The sequence below is a fragment of the Oxyura jamaicensis genome, chromosome 1 (assembly GCF_011077185.1).
Source record: "Oxyura jamaicensis isolate SHBP4307 breed ruddy duck chromosome 1, BPBGC_Ojam_1.0, whole genome shotgun sequence".
Taxonomy (NCBI): Eukaryota; Metazoa; Chordata; class Aves; order Anseriformes; family Anatidae; genus Oxyura; species Oxyura jamaicensis.
Genome location: NC_048893.1, coordinates 184,763,469 through 184,784,567, shown reverse-complemented (window position 1 = coordinate 184,784,567; position 21,099 = coordinate 184,763,469). Strand labels below are relative to the sequence as shown.

The 21,099-nt window shown below is 40.5% G+C and overlaps 2 protein-coding genes across 2 annotated transcripts in view; both read right to left on the bottom strand.

Moving 5' to 3' along the window:
• MIPEP (mitochondrial intermediate peptidase) overlaps nucleotides 1-10,758 on the bottom strand; it is a 73,110-nt gene extending 62,352 nt beyond the window's left edge. The window contains exons 1-6 of the mRNA XM_035326263.1: nucleotides 10,542-10,758; nucleotides 8,692-8,865; nucleotides 7,187-7,275; nucleotides 6,281-6,367; nucleotides 5,119-5,182; nucleotides 3,106-3,288 (exon numbers count right to left, since the gene is read on the bottom strand). Of these exons, the coding sequence (XP_035182154.1) occupies nucleotides 3,106-3,288; nucleotides 5,119-5,182; nucleotides 6,281-6,367; nucleotides 7,187-7,275; nucleotides 8,692-8,865; nucleotides 10,542-10,730 (786 nt within the window). The 5' untranslated portion in view covers nucleotides 10,731-10,758. The remainder of the gene's footprint in view (nucleotides 1-3,105; nucleotides 3,289-5,118; nucleotides 5,183-6,280; nucleotides 6,368-7,186; nucleotides 7,276-8,691; nucleotides 8,866-10,541) is intronic.
• A 1,932-nt stretch (nucleotides 10,759-12,690) lies between these two features.
• Nucleotides 12,691-20,460, bottom strand: LOC118167039 (complement C1q and tumor necrosis factor-related protein 9A-like). Its single transcript, XM_035326252.1, has 4 exons — nucleotides 19,734-20,460; nucleotides 17,558-17,749; nucleotides 15,298-15,360; nucleotides 12,691-13,709 (listed from the first exon to the last, which is right to left on the bottom strand). The coding sequence occupies exons 2-4, from the start codon at nucleotides 17,721-17,723 to the stop codon at nucleotides 12,904-12,906; spliced, it is 1,035 nt and encodes a 344-aa protein (XP_035182143.1). The 5' UTR covers nucleotides 17,724-17,749; nucleotides 19,734-20,460; the 3' UTR covers nucleotides 12,691-12,903.
• Nucleotides 20,461-21,099: the final 639 nt, after the last annotated feature.

The following is a 21,099-nucleotide window of genomic DNA, read 5'->3' as shown; positions in this document are numbered from 1 at the left end:
AGTCTTTGCAGCTAATGTCAACAGCATGCTGAGCTCTGCTAGAAAGAGTGCAGCCAACCGGGCCATGGAAGTGATTACTTCTCTCTATTTAGTACTTTCAGACTACAATTGGAGCACTGAATTCAGAGTTGGGTTCCCCAGGACACGAAAAACACAAAGTGGAGTTGGTCCAGCACATGGACACCAGTTTGTTCAGGGACTGGAGCATGTGACTCTGTATGGAGGCTGAGAGAGTTGCAATTCTCCAGTCCAAAGAAGAAAAGTCTCAGGAGAGATCTTAATCTTGAACTACTTAGCAGCAGAACAAAGAGAAGGTGCAGCCAGGCTCTTGGAGGTGCAGAACAGGAGGATGAGATGTAATGGACACAAGGTGGCAGGTAAAAATTTATAATTTAATACCAGGAAAAAAAATAACAGTGAGAGTGGTCAAACACTAGGGTACAGGTTGTCCAGAGACAGTGCAATCTCCATCCTTGGAAAGTGTTTAAAACTCACTTGGAAAATAGCCCTGAGCAACCTGATCTGCTTGATCCTGCTCTGAACGGGATCAGCCTTGAACTGACAAGTTCCATAAATCCCATCCAACCTAAATTTTATGATTTTCAAAGAGCTTCTCCAAACACCTGACTCAGAGAACTGCATTCTTTAATTGATGTATTATTACTTGTAGCTTCAGCAGCAATTCTGCAGATCATACTGTTTTCAGGACAAGTTTATAGATGACTTGCAATGAGTATTACTCCTTTATCTACATCCCCTCAGTGCCATAATTCTAATTAAATTTTCATTTCTTACAGAGAATAAATGCTATAGCTTGAGTTCTACTAGTCAGCTTTTCTCTTTTTCATGATAAAAAGGATTTCAGAGTCACCCTGATTGCTTTATGTAAATGAAAACAGAACACTGATGAGCTGTCATACATTCCTTAAGTCACATCTGGAAGACTAGAAAAACACTGTCACATTTTAAAGAGTCTAAATTCATTTCCAATTTATAAACAAACACTTTCTAAATGAATTCTATTAAGAAAAGCATCATCAGCAATAACTAAAATAGGATCATTCAGGCTAATTCAGGTTGGAAGGGATCTGAGGAGGTCTTTAGTCCAACCTCATGCACAAAGCACCATCAGCTACGAGGTAAGACCAGGTTACACAAAGCTTTATCCAGTTGGGGGTTCAAAATCCCCATGGATGGAGAGACAGCACCACCTCTCTGGGCAGCCTGTTGCACTGCTTAGCTATACATGTAAGGAAGAAGTTCCTCCAGTTGGAATTTCTCCTTTCTGATTGTGCCTGTTGTCACTTGTCCTCCCACCACACATGAGTGTGAAGAGCTCCGTTGTCTCCAGGACATCCTCACAGGTACTGGCAGGCTGCTGGCAGGGTCACCCCCAAAGCTGGGAGCTCCCCTCGCTCTCCCCACAGTGAATTCACTTATCATCTCCTGACCATCTTGGTGGCCTCCACTAAAGTCCACTGACAACTTGTCAATGTCTTGGAGAGGGTTGCAGGAGGTGTCCAAAACTGGATGCAGTAATCTAGATGTGGTCTATAGAGTGCTAAGCAAAGTAAAAAAGTAAACTTTTCCTTCAGTCTCTGGCTTTGCCCCTTCATAGAACCCTGGATGCCATTGACCTTTGCTGCCTGAGTCACTGATGGCTCATAGTCAGCTTCTGCCCACCCACCCCAGGTCCTCGTCCACAGACTTGCTCCCAGCCAGGCAGTCCCAGCCCATATGTCTGACAGGAATTCTCCCTTCCAGCTGCAGAACTTTGCCTTTGTCCTTCTTGAATTATGTAATGTTCCTGTTGGATCTACTCCTCCTAATTTGATAGGATGTGCAAACCTGGTGTGCAAGCACTTTCACCTTCTCTAGATCATTGACAAAGATGTTAAACAGGACAGGCCCCAGGACAGACCCCTGCAACACCTCTTTCATTACCAGCCTTCCAGGAGAGTATAACACATTAATCACTACTCTCTGAATTTAATCACATCAGTAATTTTTTTACACATCTGGTTGTCAATACGGACTCCTAACTTGGACTGCTCCTTGATCTATCTCCCCAGGGACCAAAGTGAAATTAAACTGCCTGTAGTTCCCGTTTCCAAGTATGTTGTGGGTGGAACATCTCATTTCCACAAGTCACCGGTGTTTTTCCCTGGTCTTCACAGCCTGCCAGGGATATCAAGCCTTTCAAGGACATCAAGCCAGTTCTCTCCAAACCCTTAGGTGCCACCCATCTGACCCCAAGGACTAGTGCAGGTTGAGTTCTCTCAAGTCATCCCAAACTGGGTCCACATCTGCAGCTAGCTGTTCTTCTCTTTGAACTCTTTCATAAGTACAGAGGCCTCAAAGACCTTGTTGATGAACACTAAAGCAAAGAAAGCAATTGGCATCTCAGCCTTAACTGTGTCTGCTGTAACTAAGTTGCCTTACTCAGTACTAAGCCCACATTTTCCTTGTTCAGCCTCAAGCAGCAGTAGATGCTCTTCTTGTTGCTTTTGATGTCCTTTACAACTTTCTACTCTAGCTGAGCTTTGGTCTTCTTAATACCATCCCTACATGTACAGGCAGTGTTTCTGAATTGCTCCCTTGTGCCTTGTACCTGCTTCCACCTCCTGTCTGCTGCCTTTTGGAGATGAAGCTCTGCCATGACTTCCCTGCTTGCTCAGCCTGGCTCCTGTTAAGTCTGCCTGGCTTTCTACGTATCAGCATAAGCAGATACCAGGTATCCTTGTATCATTTTTGTCCTTAGATGCTGTCTTTAAAGAACTGACAGATTTCCTGAGCTCCTTTACCCTCCAGAGCTGCATCCCATGGGATCCCACTTCCCAGTTTACTGAATAAGCTGAAGTATGTTTGTCTGAAATCCAGGGTCTGAACTCTGCCTCTCTTCTTCCTTAATCCATTCAGGAACTTCACCTCCACTATTTCATACCTGCCATAGCCACAGCTGCCATTGATTACCATGTTCTAAAACAGTTCTTCCTTTTTACTCATAACGTTATAGTCATAAACCATATGCATTTGCCTGAATAACAATTTGAAAAACTGATATGCACTATAGAGTATGCCAGAACAGACTTGGGAAGTACTCACCAGATCATCAGGACAGTCAGCATGCAGACCAGAAACTTGCAAGTAATTGCCCTCCGCTGTAAAATTATAGCGAATATGCTCTGGCAAAATGTGTTTGTCAATCTTATTGGGAAGGTGAGTTCCTGTCAGAAATTCATTACATAAATCCAAGATTCTGATGTTGAGGTTGACTGCTTTTTTGCGCTGTAAGAAAAATAAAGTACAAAATATATGGTATTTTAAGATACAATTCAAACAGGACTCTAAAGTTTCCAAAACCTTAACCTTCACAGAAATTATGCAGAAAATACTACAAATATGATTAGACCTACAGCATCAACAAAATCCTGAGATACAGCAGACGTCAACAAGAGAAAGATCAGATATATAATTTCATACAGAATTGAAATTTAAAAGAAAGTGCCTATGTTTCAGCAGTAAAAAAACATATATTGGAGTTTAGGTAGAATTTACATAGGCTTTGCTAACTACTTGATAAGTGCTTAGAAAACTATAACTGATCTGATTGCCATGTAAAATATCAAGGAGAAAGAAAGAAGCACCATCAAGAGGGAGAAATCCTACCAGCATCCTGAATAAATCTAAGTAGATACAGAATTACAGTTCTCTTGTTACTGTTTGTATTGCGGTATTTTCTGCAGACCACAAGGCATTTATGTTATTTCAACCTTTCCCTGAGGAATTTGTGATTTAGTGTTTTGACACCATCAGCACAGTATTTCACACATCTATCCCTACTAAAAGATACTTCACTTGCTTCAGTGAACTGGCTTGTGTTAGTAGAGTATGCTCTCCATAGCCTGTGGGTTCATAGCTCAAAAGAAAAGGTGGAGGGTACAGACACAATGTACTTGGTAATGTGAAAAAAATGACAAAACCTGCAGACCTGTCCTCTCATTCCATTTTTACTCTTTAAGACACATCTTTTAAGTTTTGTTTTAAAATGCACAAATTCTTTGTAAAAGAAAAAGTAAATTTCAAGTTATGAAGGGATTCTACGGTCTGAAATGAGAGTGAACAGAAACACTGAGAAAAAGTAAATTAAGGAGAAAAAGTGGAAGAGGCAGGGGAAGAAGAGGAAAATAAGCAAAAACAAAGGGCAAGTGAAATGGCAACGGAAGGGGATAAAGCAGCACAAAGATGATTGTCAAAGTAAAAAAAAAGAAAATGGCAAATCAGAAACAAAATCCAGAGTACAGGTTTCAGAGTTGTTCTTTGTACAGTGTAATTGTAAGGAAAATATTCTAGAAGCACATTCAGTTTGCAAACCACCATCACAACAATGCTTTTTAGAGTAACTTCACCACATACATCTGGTAAAAGAGTCATTGTACAGACCTTTTTTTGAGGGTACAACTCAAATAAATAAGGTATTAATTTACAAAGGGACATGAGCTATGAACAGACACCCAACAGAGCATCCATACCACAAATCACAGTGAAAGCTGCTAGTTTTGGCAAATCCATCACTACTGCAAAAAAAACATGTAAAAGCTCCAAGAGAAATAATCAGACCATGCCCAGACATTCAAATGTGCATGAAATTTTCAACTTCTAGTTTTGTTAGCTCTGGCTACCACACACCTGACTCCTTCTAAAATGCTCTACTTGATCAACCTGTCATCACAGTGCACAAGGTGCTGCATTTCTCCCTCTGTAAATGAGCTGCTCAGACAGCTAAGCACTTATTTAAAATTCTATATCTGATGCAGACACCAATCAAAGGATGCATGTTTCCAAGTCTTGCTTATAACTCTCCTCAACAGAGAACGGAATGGTTAGGGCCAAACTGGAAAGAACAGCCAAATAACATGTAAAACAACATTAAAAAACATTACAAAAGTGACTCAAAGCAGACAGAATTCACAACTTTTGAGAAAACAAAATTCCACAGAGGACAGTGGGAAGCTGTGATCTAACTGGCCCAGGATCATGATTCATGCCCTGCAAATTTCATTACCTGGTTTTGATTGTCAGGCAAATTTCTATTCATATATTGTAGCAAAAAATTACCTTTTCTTCATCCAAATGAATGCCACTGATCTCAAAATCAAACATAAAAAGTTCTGCCACTCGCCTAAAAATACAGTAAATCCCTGTTAAAACAGCCTCAATTGATAAGCATAATTTCTTCACAGCTTTTACCTTTAGTAGTTATGTTTGATGTCTTTTAGAGGATACAATTATTTATTCCACTGTTACGAGTATTTTTATTATGGACACAGACCCCTGATGTTTTAGGCCCTGAATAGTTTACTCAGTGACAGGATTTTTCTTTTGTAGCTATTTCAGTCACCCACATTAAAAATATTTTTCAAAAATAATTCTACAACATTCATACAGATGGTTAACCAATTTGTGCAAATTACCTTTTTAATTTTATACTTCATTTATTCTAAATAATCAGAAAATGACCTTTTCAAAACTACCATCTTTGATTACTGGGAAAGAAGGTGAAGAAAGTAACTTAATCTTAAAATGGGTAAACATTAGGCATTAAGCTTGTCTAACCATGTCAGAGAAAAATTAAGTCTAAACTATAACCGAATAAGCAGCTAATAAAACATTTTACAGCAATCATAAAGTATGATTTAAGTAAATATTCTGATAATCTGATTTTGAAAGATAAAAATTCCTCTTGCAACTCACAAGTTCCAGGAATAAATACGTTCTCATTTTTTCCTGAAGTATCAATGATGGTATTATGTATCACAAAATTATCTAGTGGACTAAATCTAAAAATCAAGAATTACACCTGATATTCTCAGGCTGAATAAAGCCCACTGATTTCAGTTTACTCAAATGGAAATCAAGTTATTTAAGTCTGTTCCCTATTTGTATTGTTAAAACACTTTGACATACCACAGAAGAGCACCTCATTTTCAACAAGATGATATTATAGAAAATCTTAAATGCTCTTTTTTTTAAAAAAAAGATCTCAGTAATGCAATTACAATATATCTTGTGCTCTGCAGTCACAGAGACATCCTCCAAGACTGCAGAACTACAAACTTCCTAACTCATGTACAGGTGATTTAGTAGTGACCACTAAATTTGTCACAGAGATAAGTTATGCTTTCCAGTTTGTAAATTAAGTGGATAAAACAAACTATTAGCTCAGGAAGGAATGATATATACCATTTAAACATCTAAGTCTATGAACATTAGTAAGTACCTGGTTTCTGGATCTAGGGAATTCATAACAACTTCATCAGCTAGCAGCTGTCTCAAACTCTGGCACAGTTCAACATCTGTATTTAATCTGGAAAGACAAGAGTAAAGGAATCATACACTACCAAAAAAAAAACCATTTCAGTCTCTTGATATTACTCATTCAAAGTCAGATCTTAACAAAAAAACCAAAAACTGTATTTTCAAAATGTTTTCAAGTTCACAACAACACTGAAAAAGTATAAAATTAACATACAAAGGATGTGTGGACAAACTGGCATGGAAACAGACCTTGTGCTTCTGATAGGAAAACCCTTCTGGATGGCATTTTGTGGCAAATACAAGCAAACCTGGCAGCTGTTTTCCACACACAGTGATAATCATGGTGAGAGCATGAAAGTGTGAGAACTGTTTTCTAATGCTTATTTTGAAACCTGTGCCCAAGGTTGCCATCAGGTAAACTTTCTGGCTGCCAGTAAGGCCACTGCAGTAGACTGAGAGCTTACCATCTCAGAAAATTTCCTGCTGCTCACTGTTCCTGTGCCAGAGTACTACTTCCATCAGATTGCTGACTGGTTTACTATAAGCAGGTATGCTGACCTTGATTACTGGGTCAGAAACGCAGTGGGGAATGAAGGATATGCACAGCCCTCAGCCTGTCAGTAATTTTAAGTCTTTGACGAGTTTTAATGACATGGAGTCAGCTGATAACCTAAACGCTGTTCTGAAGGTAAAACAACACTGAAGTAGAATAACCTTTTACTAGATACTGTAATGAAATTAAATTCTTGATTATCTGTAACAGCAAGACTGACACTTTGTTTCTTTCATATTTTTTTTGATCCCTCTTACCACAGATACAGTAAATTTTTAAATTGTATATGGCCATAGAAGAATAAAGAAAACGTACTTCTCTACCATAGTACCAATGTTCCTGCAAGCTTCTTCAGCGGCCTCTCTGAACGCAAAGTCAGGGTGGGCAATTTTCACAAAATCGGCCTGACATGAGTAAAAGGAAGAAAACAGTGAGGCAAAAAGACTAACTAAAATCTTTAATTATAAATACAGTTGCACTGAAGTAGTTCTATTTAATTGAATGTTTATTTATACCGTTCTGTGCAATCTATTTGTATAATTTGCATATTTTTTCTCAAAAATAAAGTTTATTGGAGAACAGTGCTGACAACTTTTAAACCAGATGGTGAATGTTTCTTTCCAAAAAAAATATCTTTAATCTATGCACTTCTTAAAACCGTGTTAGTACAGTGTGTACCTTAAAGTTCTTCCAACAGAGATACTGCAAAAGCTTTAAATGTTATAAAAAAATTAAAAGTAAACTTGACAGATATTAAGTAAGCACACCACCAAAATGTGGTTAAAGGGTTTGTTTTCAAACTCCTTTTTACTCTTGTGTATAGACCACCAAGTTATGCTTTGAGATTATTAGCTAGTAAGAAGAAATAGTCTTAAAGAGAAAAACCTAAGGTTCTTTTGGATTCAAAATAGATATTTTGTTTCACTCCTGTTGATCCTCATTTTTAATAAGTCTCTGAATACTTAGCAGAGTTCAGAAGGCTAGAAGGATGCTAAAAAGGCTGGCTACAGGCTTCCATAGGTGCTGATGTGAACTCAAGGCAAGTGTAGGTTCTGGCATTCAAAGGGTAAACAATTAAAGATTAGGAATACATTGAAGCCATTCAACATGATTTTACAGAAAGTACATGAAACTTTTTTTGTTGTTGTTTAATAGAAGAATTGCAGTCTGGTAGAAAAGGCAACCTTAGGAATGTAATACACTTAAGAGTTTCACTTAGGGCAAGAATGCCTGCTTAAAACCCTGTAAAGTAGAGACAGAGTAGGTGCTGAATGGCAGATCTCAAAAGTCCTGCCAACAGAGGTCACCAAGTTGCTTCTAGATAAAGCTCTGCAAGCATAGGCCATCTTTGAACATGTAAATCTGAAAGTAGCACATAGGAAGAACCAAAGTAATTTAACTCAGCAAACTGATACAAAACTATGACCATTAACTCTGACATCAGTGTTTGAGTTATATATTGATAGATTAAGAGGAAATAGTCAGAGTCCATATTAAAAAATGAGAGAAAAGAACATTAGTGACTTGGCACAGTGTGTAAGTACTTTCGGGAAGAAAAAGTGCCTGGCACAAAAGACATAGTAAATATTAAAAAAAAAAAAAAAAAGAGAGAGAGAGAGATTTGACAACTGAAACCATACAGAAATTCAAATATAAAAACCAATGGCAAAAATTTCAGTGAGCTACTTATTATCAACTGATTTCTGTATGATGGTTGGGTCTGCTCTCTTCAGAGGAAGCATGATGCTTTTCTAAAAGATATGTTATGCCAGTCAGTTTAAAAGAAATTGCATAAAGTAATAATTAACAAAGTTACTTACCAAGTCTGCTACCCTGCACAAGGCATCTGAAAGCTGATCAAAGATCTTTACAATCTCAGGTCCCGGTGGTGTTGAACATGCCTTCTGAACTAGCTGTTCTGATTCTTGCAACGCTTTGTCCTGTGCTTCTTGAAATCCTTCTGGACAGCTCAGTTCTGGAACACCAAACAGACCCTGTGGTGCAGAACCCAATGGAAACACATTGCTATCACTTTCCTTAATATTTGCCCCTCTGTTCCAGTATAAAATTTTCACTGTGAAGTTTTACCAGAATGACCTGTTGTGGCACTTCCATAAAATGTTCCCACAATTGTCCTTGCAGAGCGAATAGCCACATCAGTTAATGTCAGTCAAAGATACTGGCAACACACATAAACATCTTCATTTCCCAGAATCACTCTCCAGAGCACAACATCACTGGAATTCTTTTAGCCAGGATTCTTTTCAGCAAATTGTAAGAGTTCAGCATCAAATCCTGAGAAATTTTTCCTGTTCCACCCCATAATCTGCTATCTTGTCCTTTTTCTTAAAGCATTTTTTGTGCCTTGCTTCCAAAGCACAGGCACAAGACAAATTATAGGAAGTCTATCTGCATTCTGAAATTAGGGAAAAACATCCTTCTGAAGCAAAGAGACTTATCCAGGAATGTTAAGAGTAAAGGGATTGTCAGAACAGTGAATGACTTGACCAGCTGCTCCAGATATTCACCAGTGGAACAGTGACCTTGGGCTCATGAAACGAGCCTCAAGTCCTGGAACCAGATCTCAAAGGCCTGACAAGCAACAACTCAAGAATATTATAGTATGAACAGTTTGGTTCCTGAAGTTCTTACCAAGCCTTAAACTGAGCGTAGCATTGGCAGAGCAGCCATGGAAAGCTGTTATGTTCTGCATTTGTATAAGAGAATTTAAAAGATCCTGCTGCAAATCACACTAAATTGCTAACACTACCTGCTGGAAAAGTTCCATGATACAGACCTATAGCAGCAATATATATATATATATATTTAATAAACCAAACAGCAGCTCTACAAGCAATACACTCCCCTTTGCAACTGCCCAACCACAACATGAGCATCTCCTTACCTACTAATTACAGCTAACAGTACAAGGTAGATGATTTCATACAACATCCATCTCTCCCCAAATTTAACCTCAGCATCTAAAAATCCCAGTCTGGATTTGAAAATCTGTGGGCCTTTACAATGTGCCTTCTGCTAACTCCTTGTTATAGCAGCCTGCTACAGGTCTGCAAGTACTTTACAAGTTTTCAATGGAAAAGCTACGAATTGACTGGTTGTCTGTCAAAGGGCATGTCCTGAAGCAAAAGCATCATCTCGGATATATTTGGGACATTGCCAGGTGCTTTGTCCTGTTCTGCCACTGCTGCTAATGCTGACAATTTGACAGCAAGTTCCTCATCCCAGGACGGGACTCCAAATCCCTCTGTTCCCAGCGAGATGCCCCCAAATGCCAGAAGGCAAAGAGGCCTTTCAGAACCCTGATTTCAACCACACACTGCACAAATATGTATTTCATAGAATCACTGAGTCATTAAGGTTGGAAAAGACCTCCAAGATAATCGGGTCCAACCATCCCCCTACCACCAATGTCACCCATTAAACCATGCCCCGAAGCACCAGCCATTTCTCCTCACAGGTGCCCACACCTCCCCTGGCCTCCTGCCCTCCCCACCACCCAGGAGCCGGAGCAGAGTCACAAACGCCCCTCAGGAACCCGGCCGTGTTACAAGCAATTAATTCCTGACGACCCAAGCTGGGGCTGGATAAAAACTCCCCACAACCGGAGCCAGCCCGTCCCCCCTCAGCTCGGGTCCTGCCCGCCGCTCACCGTCTCCCTGCCGGGCGCGCTGCCGCGCTGCTGCTTGGCATCGAAGGCGGCACCCACGGGGCTCCAGCTGGTGCTGACGGCCCGGAGCCCCGGCCCCAGCCCCGCTCCCGGCCCCGGTCCCACCGCCCGGCCCCGCAGCGCAAAGCCCCGCAGCGCAAGGCCGAGCGCCCGGCCGTAGCCGACCAGCATGGCGGAGCGGCCCGGTGCCTGCCCCGCCGGCAGGCCGAGGAGGCTCGGAGGGAGGCCGCCTGCAGGCCGCGATCTCCGCGATCTCCGCGGCGGGGGAGGCCGGGAGCAGGGCGGCAGCGCCGCCTCCCCCCAGCGCGCCGGACCCGCCGCTGCCTCCCCGCGGCCGGCCGTGAGGAGGCGCCGGGCTCCGGACGGTGTCCTCCCGCCCGCCATTGCCCGGGGTGACACCGGGCCTTGAAAATCTGCGGTTATTTTAGCAGTTTAAGACTTAACAGTTTCTTACAAGAACAGGAATTCATCATAAATAAGTGTATTTGAAAGCATTTTTGTAGTCTAGATGTTTCTATGAGGCAAATTTACACTTTGTGGTTTACCAGAAAAATCACCCCTCATCAAACACTTAAATAACCCTTTCCCTCATAATAATGCAACTGGCATGGAAACTGACTGAAGCATGTGTGTGCAGCCGTCCTTCCTGAAACAAACTCATCTCACAGTGTTAAGTTCATAATCCAAACTCCAGGCTCAGCAACTTGATGGAGACTTGTCCGCTTTTCCTTGCCTCCTGGTAGTGTTAAGAGATTATCAGAAGTTAGACCTCAGTCTTTTACACTGCATTTATACATGATTTCGTGACACTGACCGTGAAATTGGCTTCAGTCAGTTGGCTTCTCAGCTTTATTCTCTTCTAAGGGTAGCAAGTGAGCTTTAACAGCATCTTTTGTTGTATTTTCGAGTGTTAGGACAAGAGGAGGGGAAAACATGAGGAAAACAAAAATAAAACAAAACAAAATTAAAGCTTATTATTCTGTTGGGATAATGCGTTTTGCACCTGCTAATTCTAAATTATAGCAGCATCATGCTGTATTTTTGCAGTGGCATTTAATATCTGCCCCGTGCCAGAAAATCCACGTGGCATTTCCATCTATTATGCCATTTTGCTCTATTTGCTCTATTATCTATTTTTACTCTATTTGCTCTATTTCAGACCTTCAGCTGCACAGAGTGCAAAGGACCATATTTAAAAGTTGCATTTAACATCCTGCTCAGCTGCAACAAAACTCATCCGTTACACAAAACAAGCAGGCTGTGTGCAGGTATCAGACAATGCTAATTCTAAGTTTTAAAAACTATATTTTTGGATGTAAACTAACCAAGTTACAAGTCTACCTGTGCTTCCCACTTAGAAAGATATAAACTGGCTTGGAGGTAACTACTGTTTAATATTTATACAATATGGCAGGGGTCTACCTAATTCCAGAACTTGAAAATATATCTTTTATTTTGCCCCACTTTCTTTTTAAACAGTTCTCCTTCAGGACTGGTGTATGTACCGCTGTAAGTTACCAACCCAGTAATGCACCAAGCCCAGCCCTGCAGACCCTGAAGAGCTGCCCTCTCCTGCCCAGAAGCCAATCACAAAAACTAATTGCACCATAGTAAAAAATTTCTTCCTAGTATCTAATCTAAACCTACCCTCTCTTGGTTCTAAACCATTATCCCTTGTTCTATTACTGCATTTGCTGATAAAGGATCCCTCCCCATCTTTCCCACTGATTCCATTAGGTACTGGAAGGCCGTGCTATACGTTCTCTTTAGAAGCTTCTCTTCTCCAGGCTGAATAACCCCAGCTCCCTCAGCCTGTCCTCAGTAGGAGAGGTGCTCCAGCCCTCTCATCATCTCTGGACTCACTCCAACAGGTTCCCCTCCTTCTTGTGCTGATACACAGTTTTTCATCTACGAATACCCCCAAGTCCATCTCTGCAGGGCAGAAAAACAAACAAACAAACAAAACCCTCTTACAGAAATCTCTGTCTTGTCCCTTCTTTCCCTGCAGTCCTAGATCTCCTGTTTAGCTCTTGGAATATGTCCCCTGATGAATTCAATTCTCCACTGAATTCAGCTGAAATTGGCCAGCAGACTTAACATTTATTGGAGAGGACTGAAAGACACAGACATACATCATTCATGGACAGGTTTTATTTCCTTTCAAAAAATGCTCAAAAGGCAGGACTGGAACTACTACTAGTAGTAGTTCCTACTGAAGAAGAATACTAAGCAAGTAAACCAGCACCGACTTTCATAAAGCACCTCCACTGCTTACAACACTCTGAAACTTGGATCAGTAGGAATCAAACAATTCGCCAGAGTCATAGACTAACAGAGCATGGATTTACGCTGCAGGCGATGGCAGTGGGTCCAGCATGTCCGAGGTGCTGAACAGTAGAAACCCAGTGAAGGTGGTATCATCATCAGAGTCTGCAAACAGCCCGTTGAAGGTCTCTCCTCGGTGAGCCTGAAGCCACACCTCGTCTCCTCTCTGTAGTTCAAGGATGGCAGCTCCCGACGCCTGGTCCTCAACACCCTGGTACCCGTCCACAGTGTGCAACATCTTAACCCCATTTTTAACTAGAGCTACTCTGACATTCCTCGAGTAGACGGTGATATGGTAGGTGAAATAGTAAACACCAGAGAATTTGCAGGTGAATTTGCCAGTGACTGGGTTGTAGTCATTGAGGTTGTTGTACAGCACCTTGTCAAACCTGATCGGCTGACTGTGGGGAGGAAACTTGGTGGCAACCGTAAGGCCTACACTGAAAGCACTCCTTGGCAGGACTGCTGGGGCACCTATGTTCCCCTTATCTCCTCTGTCTCCTTTCAAGCCTCTTTCCCCCTGAACTCCCGGATTACCTGGTGGCCCCAGATCTCCAGTGTTACCTTTAGGACCTGGATTACCAATGGGGCCAATTGGCCCCTGCAAACCAATTCTTCCAGGCTGGCCAGTTTCACCTTTTGTCCCTTTTGGACCTATAGGCCCAAGGTCTCCTTTTAACCCCTTTTGTCCTTGCAGACCCAGTTCTCCCTTCTGGCCCTTATAACCCACTGACCCTATAATTCCTTTTGGTCCTAGCTTCCCAGGTCGTCCTCTTTCTCCTTTATCTCCTTTGTTCCCCTTCTCTTCAACAGTCCCATTGGCTCCTAAATGGAGGTTAAAAAAAATAAAAATAAAAAAAATAAATGAAAGACACGTTCTTGTGATTGTCCAATGGATTACTGAGACACAACAGGAGTTTCATTACAAAGACACGTATGTATAGCTATATGTCACCACTGTACATACTGTGCTCACAGTACATACAACATTTCAAACATGGAAGTTAAGGATGAGCCAGAAGAAGCTGCTATTGCACTAGAAGACAGGTACCCTAGCTGAAAGCAGCAAGAATAAGCTCAAAGAAAGGAAGGTGTAACTTTTCTCTAGGATGATGATAGCACTGACAGCTCAGATCATCTCATGCACAAGCAGCATCTGTCCAGATGCTTATTTTCAGCTTTTGTTATAAGTGAAGGAGATGGTTCACAATTTAATCATGCAAAGTCTTCTACTTTGACAACACCCAGACCTTAACTGCCATGTGTTTCTATAATTTCTTCATGATGGGGCTTTGCTTGGGTTACCTAGATTGCTGCTGAAGTGCAACAAGAAGCTTTTTGACCTTGGTATTTGCAACCACATGCTCTACTTATCCTTCATTCAGACTTGGACTGAAGCTCAAAGCCTTTGAAAATCCATCTGCACAAGGTTTTTGCTGATGAAGGTCCCATGATGTGAAGGGCACATTAGCAGTTGATAGACGTGAACACCAAAAGATACCATAATGCTCATATACTCCATCAATCATTTTTGCATAAAATCTTCTGGCTTCTGATCTTAGCAATAATGCTGTATTTACACTTTACAGATCTCAATTTACAATTGAAAGCATTTAACAGCAGCAATGAGCTAAAAAAATCTGAGATTATATAGCAAGGCTCTGGAAAAAGCAGCACAGACCCAACAGGACAAGGACACAGGAAAAGAAGGTAGCTTTGGTAATATTAAACATTTGTGTCCTCATGTCTCTTTTTCCTTCCAGGACTCGGGACATTTCTAATGGATTGGAGAAAAATCTGAGGTGTTCAGAGCAATTGTAATTAAACCTCTGCAATGCATATACCATATCTTATATTTCAGGTTTATCTTAAGGATTTCAGAGAACCTAGACACAGTGTATTTGGCAGGTTTCCATGTTTTTGGAAACATAAATTTACCCATTCACAATTACACCAAGGATGCACAAGTCCATCACTTCTGAGATTTTGGGTCTGCTTGATCAGTCTAATTGAATAATAGGGTCTATTGTATTTTTAGGTGTATACTTCATGTCTTCTGTAATTCCTTTTGAAGTACCTTTCTCTAAAATTGCACACATAGCTACAGGAAGCTCATTTTCTTGAGGTAGCTGCAGATGTGGCATCTTCCTCAGCAGCTGACAAAGGGGTGAGAGAAGAGAAAGGTGAGCTAATGGGCTGAGCAGACAAGTGGTAGGGCATCAGAGGCAGAAGGATAATTGGAGGCAAATTCCTCTTGTATTGTCAGTATGGGTGTGCAGCCTCTACCACTTCTGAAAAAGTTTTTTTTAACCTCAATGCTACTTTCACTACAGCTAGAATTTATATCATGTCCAGTGCTTGCAAACCCAACAGTTGTTAGATGACTAATACATTGAAATACTTCTTCTCTTACCTTTTTGGCCTTTTTCTCCATTTGTGCCATCTTTCCCTGGAGTGCCAGGAAGTCCTGCTTCACCTAGCACAGAAGAGAAAAACAGATCTTCATTAAGCAATTAAATTACTAGAAAAATGGGGTTCAAGCCCTGCTTTGATCCTTCCTCTTCAAGCCTGGCTAAACAGTAATGTAAACAGTAGTCTTATTCCGGACTAGTGGGTGCCGCTGCTGGTGCTTTTATCTCATGGGGAGACTTGACAGGGAGGATAGAAACGCTTGAGGATAGCACTTATTATTATTATTATTTTTCCCAGACAGAAAGAATCCTTGGCATAAAGAAGTGGGATATTGAAATCTGTAGAGGAGATGTCCCCAGGTCAGGAACCAGTGTTGTGAAAACCTCTTCTCCTGTTGTTGCCTCCATCCTTGGGAGATATCATGGAAGAGGCCAGCAGTAAAAGGAGCAAGGAAGCTGCATTCAGAAAGAAGTTTTACACTGACAGAAAGCCTTGTAGTGAAACAATGATAAACTGCCCCCCTCAAGAAAAGACACCTGCAGGAGTTTCCCAATGGTGATGAAACATCACAGTGGAATAATATTGTCTATAGATCAGAGGGAAGCATTCACTTCTGATTCCTGTATCATGGCTTGACTGTACCTGCCTATTAAGAAGCTAATGTGTTTTTTTATTATTATTATTATTATTTGCTCCTGGATTTTAAAAGGTTTCATTTTAAGCAAGACTAGGACACTGAATGCAGAAGGAGCACATAAGTGGTTGCTTGACAGAGAATTCTGTAAATTGTTTATAAAACACGAGAGTTCAAAGTAACTCTTTAGCAGTCACTGAGGTGGGTGAAAGTGGGTAGATTTGACTTTCAGTGCTCCAGCTTAGGCAGGAAGCAGTGAGTAACTCTTTGTTGTCCAAACTGTAAGTCCTGGTTATTTTTCAACCAATCCAACTTACTGCATAGCCACACAAAGAGTTGTGGTGTATTGAAGAGAGGAGTGGAGAGGTGGCAAAAGGGTCTAGCAGAGGTTCCTGCTTATGCTAGTATAACCATCAAAGAAATGCACATCAGACTACACCTTCAGCACTGATTCTGCAGAATGCACTTCCTGTGGAGGCATAGACTTTACTGGTAAAGAAAGTAATTCATTAGGTTTTGTCTTTGTGATTGCACCAGCAACCTGGTCTATTAGAGGCAGACATTTCCTTTGACTAGAAAGGCACAGTAAAACAATGTAGCACATGTTAAGGTAATTTCTTTCTGACTATCGACCTCAGATTTTTTTACGTACTAGACTGTGTACACTACTGAAAAAAGCAGATCACAATCTGCAGGATCAGGACTTGGTAGAAGGGTTTATGTGATAAGTACAAGTTTGATCTGGATAGATTTGTGCATACAGTAACAGTTCTTGTTACACACTTATGCATTAAACCATGATGCCCCGTGCACGATGCCACACTATAGCTGACCTGACATATACCCTGTTGGGGAAGAGTTCCCCTACAAAAAATTGTGAGCAAATTTGAAGCAGCAGATTTGCATTTGTCCTGTCTTTTACATGCTTGTTACACTTGTGATGAAGTGTTAAATGTCCACATGTCCACAGGTTCATCACCTGGTGTAACCCTGGCCTTGATGTTCCAGCATGAATGCAAAGGCCACCCTTATCCTGAGGCTCAAAGTACACAGCAGTTATTACCTTTAGGTGGCTGTGATAATTACCTGTCCTCAGTATCATACGTAAATCTCTACTACAGCCTGTTACAGCAGACATGAATTCTACGGTGCTTTTTCAGTCGTGTCCTCTCCTGAACTTTACTGTAGAGGTGCTCGAGTTACAGCAAGTAGGCACACTCAGAATCAAGTCCTACAAATGTAAAATTTAGGTAAGAAAGAGAAGTCTTATTACTGCTGAACATTTCCTATTGCACAGTTGTTTTTTAGTGAGCTTGAAGTTGTTTACAGAAGTATAGTTACTTCAGTTTTCAAATGGACCTGAAAATGCTCCCAGAATAGAAAGTAAGTAAAGTCTTTCTTTTAAGTCGTTTTTATCCCTTTGACCTGACCTCTCAGTAGCACTAGCTCTCTTGCTTTAATTATTAGGTCTTTTCTTATATTTTCATCCTCAAACAAGTAAGCGATGAAAGTCTGAAATGCTTCCTGGAGGCAAGGTGGAATGATCCATCAATGCAGAGTGACAGACATTGTTGGGACTAGTAGCAAAACACTTCATACATCAGATCATTCACGCTGAACACAGTACCTGTATCCCCCTTGTCGCCTTTCAGGCCATCGCGTCCGTCACGACCCGGTACGCCGTTGTGTCCAGGATTGCCAGGGATGCCAGGATACCCTTGGGTACAGATGTCCTGCTTTTGTGCTTCTTCTGTGCTGACTACAATAGCCAGCAGTATAATCCAGCTTTTCATTCTTTAGATAGGTTGTATGATTTTGGCTGAAAGATTTAAGACAGGAAAAGTACATCTGCCTATGTCTGCCTGATTGTCTTTTCCCCCATACTTAGCTTGTGAGCCCAAGAAAGGGATGCAGGAAAAAAGGAAATGGGTTTTCACCACATCTGTTGTTTTGTTTTCTTTCATTTATAGGTGTCTATCTAGCATTAAATACAATCTGGGAATCTACAGGGGATTATTTTGAATAATAATTTATTGGGAATGTCAGCCATAGCTTCATTAGACCGATGAAACTTTAACTCAGTTTTACATATTTTACAATACACCTTAATTCCCTATCATTTGGAGCACTGGGTTCTGTTTGGTATTTTCTTATGCAGTGTGACTTGTGGAAATAAATAACTCTGCGAAGACAGTCCACAGAGATGTTGGTGCAGGTAGATGGCCTACCTCTTCCAGCTCCCTCCTTCCTTTTTGAAAGACTTGCTACAGACTGTCCCCCAAGCATTTCAAGTCTGTAAGGAAATCCTTCTTCTCTTGGGTCTTCAGACCAGATTGTGTTGGCCATTAATAATCCTGTATTTATCTAACATCTTTTTAAGGAAAATATAATATAATGGAGTCAGTCAAACGGCTCACAACCAAGAAGAAACAGGTCTCCTCCAGCTACATTTCTGTCTGCGCCTGCTCATGACTGCACGTTTGTACCTCTCATCTCCCACAAGTTGGCTGTGGTTCCTGCAGGAGGTGAGCTAAGGCAATTCAATACACTAACTCAGCACAAAACAATCATGTTTTTTTCTTCTTTTATTGGCATTAGTCTTTTTTCTGGGTTAATAAGTTGAATAACTCCCTCACAGAGGGTCAGAGCTGGAGTAAAGTGAGATGAGGGCAAAGATGTGAGGAATCAAATTAGGACTCAATGAGTCCTTATTTATCCAATCAAATGAGGAATAAAATAAGGACTTTTTGGCAAAAACAGGTCTTTAGTCTGGTTTCTCCCCTCTCATGAAACTATGCTACATCAAAAACATCTTATTTTTATCCTTTTCTTGGAGAATCCTTATTATTTTATAACTTTGTATTGGGGTCCACTGAAGTACATGATTCTGGATGCTTCTGGTATAAGGCAGTGTAAGAGTGATTAATGGGAAGAGGTTAGAAGGAGGGACAAAATGAAATAACAACAAAATTAATGTCTATTATATTTAGAATTAATATCCATAAATGTCTAATGCACAAAAGCTTAGGCTATAGAGGTTAAACATGTACAGATAAAAACGGTAGCCAGAATCAGTAAAATTTACATAATTGGCTTTTAAATCAGTTCTTTCGTTAATGAAAAAATAACACTAAGATCAGAATTACATTTGAAATACTAACTAGCATTGTCACAATCATTTCAGAGTTACAGAACAAGTCACACAGATACCACGTAAAAAGAGAGCGAGATTAATATCTTCTCATTAAGAACGATTGCACCTTTATAGGAATATTCAGATTAAATATTCTTTTAACTTAATTTACATGGTAGGACCTTAAATTGGGGATACATCCTTTAGTATTTTCCTTTTGCCTTCCAAAACATTCCCAATTTTGCAACAATTACTGGAAATATTATTTATGGTGCCTTCTCCAGCAGTCTACAGAGAAGTGTGTGCTCACCAACCAGTAAAATCCCCCTTCATCTGCTGCTGGTAGTTTGTGCTAAAGGAAGTTGAAAAGTTGAAAATGCGTCAAATATTGGCTACTTCTGAGCTATATAAACATTTGCTGCCTTAGTCCAAGGACTCTAGAGGAGTGCAAAAGGAAGAAGTGCTCTGTGGGATGCTGTTAGGATTTGATGCACCCCATAGAGAAGTCTGACGGTCTTTGTCCCCCAACAGAAAACCCTATTCCCAGCTGTTTAAGAGTGTTTCTTGCTTAAAAATAGGTATTTGGTCCCCATGTATGCACTCCTCACCACACAATGACAATATCATCATCGTTATCATCTCTCTCTATATATAGGATCTTTGGTCTTACCTCATTCACTTTGTTCTTGCAATGATCCTGGACATCTTTCATCAGAGTATAAAAGCTTCCTGTAAAGGAATGCAAGCTCCAAACATGTGCCTTGAGGACAAGCACTTGTTTGGTCACTAAATTCTCAAAGGTCAGTGATTTAATTTTGAGAGCTGTTCAATAATTAAAACAGAAGGCTAAGCTGGAATCTTTCTATTTATACCAATAGTAAGCAGGAGTGCTCTGTACTTTGGCTTTTACCACTGTTATGTGAAATAAAATTGTTAAGATGAATTAATAAAGCTTTGATTTACCTGTTCCATTACAGGAATATGCTATACAGTTGTTAGCTTGGTTGGTTTTTAAGATGGAAGGCAGTTCTAATGCCATTATTGTGCTGAAAAAGAATGTATAAATTTAGTTTCTGTATCAAGCAATTTGTAATGGAAGTAGGGACAAAAAGAGTATAGAAATTAAAACATAACAATACTGTGAACGTAGCATTACAAATATTAGGTGATTATGGAAAAGAAGTAACAAGATTGAGTTGAAGTAAATAAAATGAATGACAAAGAGCTTTTTCATGTGTAATTAGCAAGTGCTCCATCTAGCTGCTCAAGCATCAGTCAAACCTATTGTGCCCCTAAAATTATTCTTGGCAACTAAACCTGAAGAAGCTGTAACTTGATGCTTCGCTGCATCTTCCTGAAATTGCTGCTCTCTAAGGACTAGCAACGGAGAGTACAAAGCAACGGAGAGTACAAAGCAATGGAGAGTGTTGTCAGCTCCAAAAATGCTGATTGTGAACACTGAAGGATAAAAGGAGTAAAAGGAGTTACTGTGTTATAAGAAGTGGCCTTCAGTCATCCCGGTTGCTGCAAGTGATTGAGAACCCTATGTTTTATCCGAAGGGGTTTCCATCACTGCAAAGAGATGGCACGCATGGTCTGTGTATCAAGTAATATTTTTAGTAGCATAAAAAACATCGGAACAACTGAGCAGTGAGTAGTGCTCGCTAAGGTCTTCACCACCACCCTGTGGTAATACAAAATATTGCAAAAGAAAAAGAGAGAACAACGTGCAACGATTAGCTGCTCTCCCTCAATGAACTTCTGTAGCCAAATTAGCAGCACTGCTGTGCTAATGAGAAGAAAGGAGAGCCACGACAAAAATTCCTTCTCTCCTTACCCATTAGCCAAGCAGCGTTAGTCCAGTGTGATGCTTTCTTCTTTCTTTCTTTTGTAGGATATTTTTTTCTGTTCTAGGAATAGCCTCAAAGACAAATACTACCATCAGCCATTTTCTAGAGTTTCTTGTCTCGTCACAGAATGATGTCATGGAAATAATTACACGGAAGCGAAAGGTCATCATTTGCTCTTAAATAATG

Coding starts and splice junctions, on each gene's coding strand:
- LOC118167039 (XM_035326252.1), bottom strand. CDS start 17,723: ATGAAAAGCTGGATTATACTGCTGGCTATTGTAGTCAGCACAGAAGAA. Junction 15,361..17,557: donor AGGCGACAAGGGGGATACAG/GTACTGTGTTCA, acceptor CTTCTGTGCTAG/GTGAAGCAGGACTTCCTGGC. Junction 13,710..15,297: donor TGGAGAAAAAGGCCAAAAAG/GTAAGAGAAGAA, acceptor ACCTCCATTTAG/GAGCCAATGGGACTGTTGAA.